This window comes from Cottoperca gobio, chromosome 7 (genome assembly GCF_900634415.1).
Source record: "Cottoperca gobio chromosome 7, fCotGob3.1, whole genome shotgun sequence".
Classification (NCBI taxonomy): Eukaryota; Metazoa; Chordata; class Actinopteri; order Perciformes; family Bovichtidae; genus Cottoperca; species Cottoperca gobio.
The window spans coordinates 19,851,161-19,861,865 of NC_041361.1; the positions used below are offsets into that span (position 1 = coordinate 19,851,161).

General features: G+C 41.7%; 1 protein-coding gene across 1 annotated transcript; it reads right to left on the minus strand.

Moving 5' to 3' along the window:
• Positions 1–301: 301 nt before the first annotated feature.
• On the minus strand, positions 302–6,241 carry LOC115010527 (keratin, type II cytoskeletal 8-like). The gene is made up of 8 exons (XM_029435137.1): positions 5,707–6,241; positions 3,691–3,899; positions 3,003–3,063; positions 2,792–2,887; positions 2,461–2,625; positions 2,096–2,221; positions 1,714–1,978; positions 302–1,208 (listed from the first exon to the last, which is right to left on the minus strand). Exons 1-8 carry the CDS (start codon positions 6,133–6,135, stop codon positions 913–915), a joined length of 1,647 nt encoding a protein of 548 aa, XP_029290997.1. The 5' UTR covers positions 6,136–6,241; the 3' UTR covers positions 302–912.
• Positions 6,242–10,705: the final 4,464 nt, after the last annotated feature.

The following is a 10,705-nucleotide window of genomic DNA, read 5'->3' on the forward strand; positions in this document are numbered from 1 at the left end:
AGTTTTGAATTATCGCAACCTGGCCAGTCAATGCTATTTATTTAAATTAATTTGACCATCATCTCAAAAGAAGAAAATTTGACACATTAATCCTGAAATATAACTTTTTGATTTTAGTGTTCGTTTCATGTATATTTTCAAACATATAAATCAAGATTGTATAAATGTAATTCATCATCCTCTTTGTGACTGTCCCAGATTACAGTTTTCTAAAGTAGAATTACTCGTCAGATTTATTTGAATTTGGAGTTAAATTATTACTACTGAGTCATCATTATCAATAATGAAAACAAACACATAATTTCCATTTAGTGAACACATTTTTATTTGGTTTGGTAGCAAAATCAGCACCTCAGGACAATAGTATAATGTGGGCAGCCTCCTAAGGGGTCGAACAGTTTCAGTTACGGGAGACGCACAGGGAAGACATGCACTACCTACTGCAGCAGGCGATTTTAAGACATTAGTTGACCACCAATGCTGAAGCACTGTTTCAGTCCATTCACATTCCTTTGACAACACCACTGTCTACGCAACACAGTTTTGAAGGAAACAGCCCTTCATGTATGGAATAGCTGTGGCATAGATTTCAAGGGAGTGTTATAGTAGATATGGTTATTTCTTCATAGTTGCAATTTGCCCATTTCAAAACTACGTTTTTTAGTACAGACAGTCAGACATCAGACATACGAAATAAATTCTTTGGTCCCTTTCAGATCTTTGGTAGTGTTAGGATCATTTATTGCTTCATGAAAAACATGTTTAGGCTCTTGGAGAATGGCTGGCAAGCATTTTACTTCATAGTTGGGGGAGGGGGGTGGGTGGGAGGTGGGGTGAACTATAAGTATAAAACTACCAGAGAGGCAGAGGAGATCATAGCAGACGGGTAACTACACCTCTAGACTAGACAGCTCAATCCTCAATGACCTCAGAGGACTCAGACACCACTCTGCCGTCTTTGGTCTCGATCATCTTGATAACAACATTCTTCTTGCTCTGGGTGGTAGTGTAGCCGCCACCGCCGCCTCCGCCACCTCCGCTGCCGCTGCTGAAGCCGCTCATGCTACTGCCGCCGCCCATGCTACTGCCGCCATATCCGCCTCCATATCCGCTTCCGTATCCACTTCCATATCCGCCGCTAAAAGCGCTGGAGTAGCCACTTGAGTAGTTGCTCTTCACGCTGTCCTTGGGAAAAGCACTGTAGCTTGCTGTTGAAGAAAGAGAGGTGAGGAGAAAACAGTTAGTAATGTACATTAAACACCTCTTGTTGGCCATCTCACTGCTGCACGCTACTTTTGAGCAAGACTTCTGCGGTTGAGCCAGCAAACTTCCGGTTTAGCTCAATGCTAATCTGTAAAAACATTTATAAACAACCGTGTGGACTCAAAAGAACATGCATTGGTGGAAATACAATCTGGGAAACCATTGGCTAACATCTGACATTTTATTACCTACAATTTTGTTTGCAAACTGGCTACTTGTGGACAGAGTATGGCTACTGTGGACCCTATGATATACCCTATGGTATAGGCTGTTCATCTAGTGTTTTTGTAGGTAGAGAAAAATGGATAAAAAAATAACTCAATCTCATAAATCTATCATGGTTTTCGTGAAAGATTTACTCACACAACAAATTTCGAGACCATTTTATCGCACAACTCTACTTCAGACAATACAAAGAAAATGAAGGCAAGGTCAATGAAGATGATTTACTGCTCTGTTGGGAAATGTTGATGGACTTGATGCCATTCACCAGCCTGTCCTCCTCTCCCTCCAGCAGTTTTCTGTAGGTGGCGATCTCAATGTCCAGAGCCAGCTTGACATTCATCAGGTCCTGGTATTCTCTGATCTGGCGGGCCATGTCCTGTTTGGCTCTCTGCAGGGCATCTTCCAGATCCCTGATGCGGGACTTGGCATCCTTCACTGCCATCTCACCGCGCTCCTCAGCCTCAGCGATCTGGGCCTCCAGGTTGGCACGCTGATTTTCATTAAAAATAAGGCTTTGATCACTCTTCTGATTGTTAAAGGACAATAACAAACTATACATGATGGCGCAGAATGGTGTACCATGGTGCCAAAACACTTTTTTCCATACCTGTCCCTTGACGGAATCAATCTCTGATGTCAGTCTCTGGATCATGCGGTTAAGGTCTGCGATGTCTGTCTTGGTACTTCTCAGGTCATCTCCATATCTGCTGGCGGAAGTCTGCATCTCCTCATACTAGATAAACATCAATAATACAGCACATTACAAACTGGAAACCATATTGATCAAAACATTGCATGAGCTGGTAAATATTTTTGCTGAGGTGAAAAATAATTTCATCTTTCTTTCAATATAATTTTAACCTATACTTATGGCAAGTATGGTTTGCAAAACACACACAATATTTACTTTTCTAAATAAAGAAATGATGGAAACATGAACATAAGAAAAATTCAAAAAGCATTCTCAGTCACCTTGGTCTTGTACCATGTCTCTGCTTCAGCGCGGCTGCGGTTGGCAATGTCTTCATACTGTGCCTTGACTTCAGCCACAATGGAGTCCATGTCCAAGTTGCGGCTGTTGTCCATCTCCACAATGACTGAAGTGTCCTTGATCTGGCTCTGAAGCTCATGAAGTTCCTGAATAAGTACAAGAAGATATATTATTAAAGCTCTTCCTTATTAAGGAAACCCATCCAGCTAATGTACTTGCAGACATGGCACAAGAGACGAGTCAAGTTGCCAAACAGATGCTGAGAAAAAGTAGTAAAATAAACAACAGCGTTGAGCTGATTTTGTGCCGTACCTCCTCATAGATCGACCGGAGGAAATTGATCTCATCTGTCAGACTCTCCAGCTTGGCCTCCAGCTCAACCTTATTCATGTAGGCCTCATCGACATCCTGTAACCAATACAAATGCTTGTTACGATGAGACATCCAAAATAACTTACATTGTCTTACATTGGAGATAAGCGCTAACAACAAATTGCAGACAGGGTTAGATGATGATACTGACCTTCTTGATGAGGACAAAGTCATTCTCACACTCTGTGCGCCTGTTGATCTCATCTTCATACCTGAGATTAAACAAAATACAGGTTATGAATACATTTTATGCTCCTGTTTTAGTTTTGAGAGTTTATACACCAACGTAACACTAGGAGGCGCAAATAGTCCATCCCTGACTCTTGAACTCCTTTGGGACATTTGCCTCAGACAGAGTTGGATAAGCATGAGAGGTGTTACTGATATTTCTCCAGCGGGGCTCCTCTGAACTCAGCTGATATGCTTCATTTGTATGTGGACAACTCACAAATATGTGTGGCAATATTGTACCTGTTTGTGTTAGAGACCTGTGCATCAGCGTGTCCACATTAGTGCTTTTGTCCACTTGTATAAAGCTATAGACAGTCAACTTTACTACATGACTTGTACCTCCAGTCATATGTAATGCAATGGGTGTACAGAACATGCCTTCTCAGTGCTGTAATTCCTTAGAGTTTGTATGACACAATACTATGGACAGATGTAGGGAGTAGTCCTCAAAAACATTAACCCAGTGTGCTGCAAGGCTAGTCTGGAAGCACAAATTGGACTTGAACTGCATTTTGAAAATCTGAAAAAGATAAATCCTAAATAAACCTTATACCTCTTTATAGGGGCAGAACAGGCCTGACACTGCATAGAGCAGCTAATTCACTCACTTGTTCTTGAAGTCCTCCACCAGGCCCTGCATGTTGTGCAGGTCGGCCTCCAGCTTCATCTTGTCGTTGCCCAGACTGTCAAACTGTCTGCGCAGGTTGCCGATGTAGGCCTCGAACATGGCATCGATGTTGGAACGGGTGGTGGTCTGTCCCTGCAGCAGGCCCCACTTGGTCTCCAGCATTTTGTTCTGCTGCTCCAGGAAGCGGACCTGATGTGTGGAGAAAGATACAGAAAGAGGGGGGAAATTATTAGTATGGTTAATAGTAAGAAACCAATCAAAAAAGCCTTTACAGAGAATCAGCGACTTACATGCTTGTTTATTGTAACAAATATGTGAAGACAGATGCCTAATCATCAGTTATGAATGATTATGAAAGTATGATGTAACTGCACTCCCCTCTGCATTAACAAAACAACATGGGTCCTAACATCCTCATACTCAATTATCAGGATCAACCTCCCATGCCTTCTATTCACCGTCCACAGTCTTTGTTGCTCTTATCTAACTTTGGAGCTTTGTAAGCTGCTGTTGGCTTTGTTTACAGACTTTTCCAAAGGAAGGCCTGACGTACGTGCATCCTGACAGGAGGTGGAGGGGAGGGAGATCACGACAAGGTTGGAAAAAGCCAGCGATGGAGGACTACAGCGAGTTAACCCTTCTCCAGTATGTCTTCCTGTTTTTGTATAGCGAGGTTTGCTGGTCAAAGAACACCAATAGAGAGAAAGAAGGGGGTGTAAAGTGAAGTTGCATCTGCAGGCAGATGCAGGAAGGTAAATATTTAACTGTGTCATAGATGTGATGAGGGGAGAGCAGAGAGTAGGAAGTAGAAAAGATGTGGAGGGGGAAAGTGAGAGAGATGTTTTAGCTAAAGAGAGACGTGAAGGTGGATGATGAAAAGGTGGCTAGTTTGCATATTTGTGAACTGCAAAAGCAAGGTAGCCAATGCACATATGTGACTCAATGGACCTTGCTCTGGTACGTTGCACTCTACAGGTGGGATCTAACCAAGAATGTCTGCATTTGTACTGCAGTAAATACAGATAATAAAGTGCCTTCAAATGGAGGGCCACCACAAGATAACAAGATAATAAGATGATAGGATCGAAGTTTATCTGCTTTGTGTTGAAGCATTCAACATGCTCTTTATCTTCATTTAATCATTGCTCCGGTTGGAGAGTTGATATGTAACCAGTCAGCTGGCGTTGACCAGAACATGAAACCAACTGGCCTTTTAAAATATTAATCCACTGCTGAGGCCTCAGAGGACAGATATACTCCTGAGTATTTCACGCTGGACTTAAATGCTGATTTGAATGAAAAAAGGTTAACACACTCACGATGGACACTCCTTTTAAAACGTGTCACCATGAAAAAAGGTTTTGTCATTGAAATAACAATGGCACTCAGTACTGACTGTGTGTATGTGTGTGCGTGTGTTTGTGTTTGGGAGGGGTGGGGGCCACCAGGGCAGCAGAAAGAGCCACACCCCAGTTAAGGGAGGGACCATTCCCTAGGTTACTCTATCACAAGCCCTGAGCTCTGCCCTGACACACCCAGCTTTTTTTTTTTCTCTCTCTCTCTCTCTCTCTCTCTCTCTCTCTCTTTTTCTATTTGTCTTTCTCAATCTATCCTTCTGCAAGTCTGTTTTTCATCACTATAAAAGGGCAGCCCGGGCCAAAAAGATAGTCAGCCTAACCCTATCTTTGAGCTACAGCACATTTGTTTTCTGCCTCGACTGTGTTTGTGGGAGGTGACGAGAGCAGAGAGTGCTTTCTACACGCAGCAAAAGTGAACAAATCAACATTACAGCAAATGTGACAAACATATGGAGCTCTATGTCAAATATTGCACAACAATGTGTACTGTAAAGAAAAAAAATTGCTTTTTGACTACACTGTGTGACTGAGCTTTCCACCCACCCAAAGCAGTTTATGTCTGCATGAAGAGAAGAAAAAGACAAAGAACAGTGCCTGAATATCCTCATTTTTTGACACACACATTTATCAGCTCTTACCTTGTCAATGAAGGAAGCAAAGCGGTTGTTGAGGGTCTTGATCTGCTCCTTCTCCTCGGTGCGGACAGCCTGGATTGTGGGGTCAATCGCAAGGTTCAGGGGGGCCAGCAGGCTCCTGTTCACAGTCACGGCGGTGATTGTGGCCTGACCACCACCCATTCCACCACCGAAGCCCAGACCACCACCCATTCCACCACCCATGCCTCCACCCATGCCCATGCCTCCACCTCCACCCATGCTTGAGTTCAGGCCATAGGCAGAGGAGCTGGTGATGCCTCCTAAGCCCCTGTTGCCTCCTCCATAGGAACTCTTGACACTGTAGCTGCTGCGGCTGTTGACACCGCCTTGTCCACCGTAGGACCTGCTGCTGAAGTTCCTTGGGACATTAGAACTTCTCACAGTGGAAGTGCTGGTCCTATAACTCGTCATTCTGAAATCTGGAGGTTTTCTTTCTTTTGGATGAAATAAGTCTGGGAAGGTCAGACCGAATGGCTCGGTTGGCGAGGCAGGCAGGCAGGCAGAGGGGAAAGACCAGAGTGGATAGAAAAGAGAAGAAGCTACTGAGTAGTTTTAAAGCCTGTGGCTGTGGGAGGGGACTGTGCTGAGCTGCCATTGGCTGCAGGTCTGGGTGAGAGAGGAAGGCAGGGCTGTAACATTACACTTCTATGACACATTGTCCAGTCACTCAAAACCATTACCTGGCCTCTCTGCAGGCTTCTCAGTGTTGTTAGAGAAAACCTTGTCTTTTGAGAGGATTGTCCAGTGGTTATATTTCTTCGCTTTGATCTCCTCTGTGTGTGTGTCTCTTCGGTAAAACTACTCAAACACACCACAGCTGATTCAACAGGTCTGGGTGAATAAAAACAAAATATGATCATCTTTATCCAGCAGTAGCTATGTAACAGAAAAGTTCAGTTTGTGTGTGTGTGTGTGTGTGTGGGGTTGGTGGTCGATAAGGTTAGAATAGTTCTTATAAACAAGGCTGGTTTAAATTTGTAAATTAAGGTGTGTTTATAATTCAGTGGTAAGGAGTGTGTGTGTGTGTGTGTGTGTGTGTGTGTGTGTGTGTGTGTGTGTGTGTGTGTGTGTGTGTGTGTGTGTGTGTGTGTGTGTGTGTGTGTGTACGTGTGTATAAGAAGGGTGTTGATTATTTTTTGGAATAAACAAGTACATTTGCCAACACTTTACATCCATTCTGCAATCATTTTCTTTCCCTTCACCCTTCTTTCTATTAGATTGACAAAACGTCACTAGATCCATGTAATTATTCAAAATAATAATTTCTCATTATATATTTCTATTTACAACACAACCTGTTTCCATTACAGCTTACACATTTTACATCACCCCTGTCTGCCACTGTAATATATTCTAATTTTTTTATTTCTTAGAATTTACTTCGATGTTAAATATGTGACTTTTTATACATATTTGCATTGTTGGAACTAAGAATATCATTGCACTGGCATCCCTTAGTTCTTTTATTTACTGAAATACAAAGGAAGTCACTACTTAGCACATAACAACAATTTGTAGAATCAGAATCGTTTTTTATTGCCAAGTAAGTTTTCACCTACAAGGAATTTGCTGTTTGCTAATCGTCAAATATATATATTTTTTACATTATATACAAAATATAGACAGAAGGGACAAAATATAGACTGTAGACCAGGGGTAGCCAACGCGGGCACTTAGTCGCCCGCAGAGACGACGTGAGTCGCCCGCAGAGACGACGTGAGTCGCCCGCAGAGCATGTTCTAAAAATAGCACTAGTCACCATGGTGCTCCGTCTAAAATTTGTATTTAATTGTTTTGCTGTTTTTTTAAATCAATAACACTTGAATTATTCTTTAAAATGACAATATTGAATATAGAATTTAAAAAACAAAAATGTTTTATGAATATATGAACTCTGACCCTGTAAACTAAATCTCCATTTCCCTTTTCGCTGAGACAAGCTAGCGGGAGCAGCTACGATGGGGCGCTAGGTGCGTTTTTTACACTAAACATGGCAGAAAAGCGAAAGAAAACTAACTATTTTCACAATGATTGGGAGGAAGAATTATTTTTGTACAACAGTGAAAGAAAAGTGTGTATGTCATTTGCGGGGTGACGGCAAAGCGGCACATTGTGGAGAGACACTTCGGTACGTGTCACAAAAGCTACCAAGCTAACTAACTAACTAACTAACTAACTAACTAACTAACTAACTAACTAACTAACTAACTAACTAACTAACTAACTCCCCACCTGCAGCACTGCGGGCAGAACAAGCCGAGAGTTAAAGGGAGCTTTGGGCAGCAGCAGTCTGTTTTCACGAGGCCGGTGAACAAGTCACAGAAAGCAACGGAAGCTTCATTTAGAGCTGCACATTTTTAAATAAAGTACAAGAAAGCCTTTTCGGACGGAGAGGTCTTGAAAGGAGCAATGATGTTATTGAAAACACTGTTCAAAGACGAGAAGAAAGGTTCCGATGTCATCTCCTCTCTCCGATGTTACAAAGATAGCGTTTGTACAAACAGGATATGATTTGAAGATGTGACAGTTAATGATTTCCTTAATGTTTTAAAGAAGGGATACTTTGTACTAAAATATAACTGGTGTGATTTTGAACAAAATGCTACAAATGTTCTCATTCATACAAAACTGTTAATAAAGATATTTACAAAAATATCAGAGATGTGATAACTCTGACTTTCAAATGTTGAAATAGATTGAGAACATAAATAAATAATGTTGCATGTTAAAATATATCAGACAGTCTCTTCAAATATATGAATATTTATTAGGATTATTATTATTAATGATAATATTATCATTAAAGGTGAACCGTGCAACTATGTTATTCAGTTTGTATCAAACAAGTAGCCCTTCGTATTATTCAGTACCCTTTAAGTAGCTCTCGGTTTCAAAAAGGTTGGTGACCCCTACTGTAGACAATGTGCAATATACAATATAAGCATTACGTTAATGTAATGTGTAGAGGGGGGAGGGAGAGACAGTGTCAGTGGGGGTCTCTGGCCTTGTTGATGAGGCCGACTGCAGAGGAGAAGAAGCTGTTCTTATGTCGTGAGGTTTTCCTCACTGTCAAACTATTGCTTCCAACCAAAGCATTTAATTAACCATAAATAATGCATGGGAAAGCAGCTGGATGTCATACACCATATAGAACCCTGTGGGACAACATGTTCTCACTCCAAACTCCTAACATACAAAGGCTTGGTCAGGAGCCCTTAACGCACTAGGAACCCCTTTAGTGTAACCTTTCAACGTGCAGGGACCGGGGTAGTTCAATAGACTTCAACACGCGGTTAACGTCACGCTACTACTTGGTTAGGTTTAAGCAACAAAACTACTTGGTTATGTAAAGAGAAATATCATAGTTTGGGTTAAAATAAGTATGTTTGTTACGTAACTTACGTGACATAAGTTAAGTACGTTACGTAACTTAAAATAAGTCATCTGGTTTCACTCGAGACATGAACGGTGGTCTCCTGGTTTTGTTTGACCAATCTATCCATCCCGACCTTTTCCCTACATGGAATAATCACTTTTTAATAGTCACTTGACTTCTTCCTTTAGTTCTGTCATTATTATAAAGGAACTAGAAGGCAGCCTTGCACGTCCAAAACCGACACTATGGCGTATGGGGACGTCATAGTTTGATGCGGAAGGCCACTGACCAAGCTGCCGTATTAAACGAGTTAGGAATCAGAACGCATTGGCTGAGAAGCACTTGGGAAACAGTCAACATGCGTGTATAAATCAATGTCCAAGCATCTTTAAAACAGGAGTATAACTGTTACCACAGCGATATGTTACAATAAAACATTTTAGAGAAGGGTTAGCAGTTTTGGATGCTTTAGGGATCACATTTCCTTGGCTGCTGCGGGCAACCTGAATGTGACACCTTGTCTTGTTTTGAACATAACACATACCACATCTACTGTTTTGTATGCTTGTATCTGCAAACCAGGGGAACAGCACTAACCAGCTGGCTTTCATTAATTTCTAACAAAAGGGTACGTTAGGTTAACGCCATTGAGCCTGAGGCTTTAAAAATGTTAATATACAACTATTTGCTCATGTGTATGTCCGTCTGCATGACATGCAGCTCCGATAACAAGATTTTTGATGCATTCTTAGTCTCTATAAAAACGACTGTCCATAATTCATAACTGTTCCCCAGAGAACTGCTCACTGTGCAAACATTGGTAAAGATTTTTTCACTGATATCAGAGCCACTATTGCTCCCGTCATTCCCGGCTGCACTGGAATTGAAACATGTTTCCCACCATGCATGGTGAAACTACAGCGGCATACATGGCAGCTCAACCTTCAACTGTCCTTCCAGCAATGCCAGCACTACATTCCTCTCCTCCCCCATTCATTTCCTCCCCCAGTCCCTCACCACGATGAGTCACAAGTCTTGGTATTACCAATCCAACCCCCCTCCACCATATCCTCTCTTCTCCATCTTCTCTGACCTTCTTCCTTTTCCCACTAGTGGCTCTTGACCTCATGATTAACATGGAAACGCACCAAAATAAAATAGACTCCCATCCTCTTTCAGCCAAAATGGATGCCAGCCCATGAGCAAGGCATTCACAACTGCAGTTCACAGTGTTATAAAGTTCAGAGGGACTGGCTCAAACTAAAAAAAGAACATGTGGCAATATTGATATGATGTTGTAAATCTGAGTTTGAGCTTTCACCACATAGGAATCATTTAGCGAGTGACAAAAATAAACAGCGCTAAAGGGCAATTCCCGCTTTGCTTTGGAAAATTCACATGACTGCAGTGAAATCATGGTGATCATATATTATCAGCAGGTTTTGAATCATGTGGGATGTTACTACAAAACAAGAACAGATCACTCTCAGAGCGCTTGGAAGTAGTAATTGAATTTCAGTAATTCCAACATGAATTATGAACTAAGCTTTGTTTGGTCGTGTGACTCTCATTACTTGTTTACAGTCATTTAGCTTGGCCGATCTA

Coding starts and splice junctions, on each gene's coding strand:
- LOC115010527 (XM_029435137.1), bottom strand. CDS start 6,135: ATGACGAGTTATAGGACCAGCACTTCCACTGTGAGAAGTTCTAATGTC. Junction 3,064..3,690: donor GTGGAGGACTTCAAGAACAA/GTGAGTGAATTA, acceptor GTTTAATCTCAG/GTATGAAGATGAGATCAACA. Junction 2,626..2,791: donor TCCGGTCGATCTATGAGGAG/GTACGGCACAAA, acceptor GTACTTATTCAG/GAACTTCATGAGCTTCAGAG.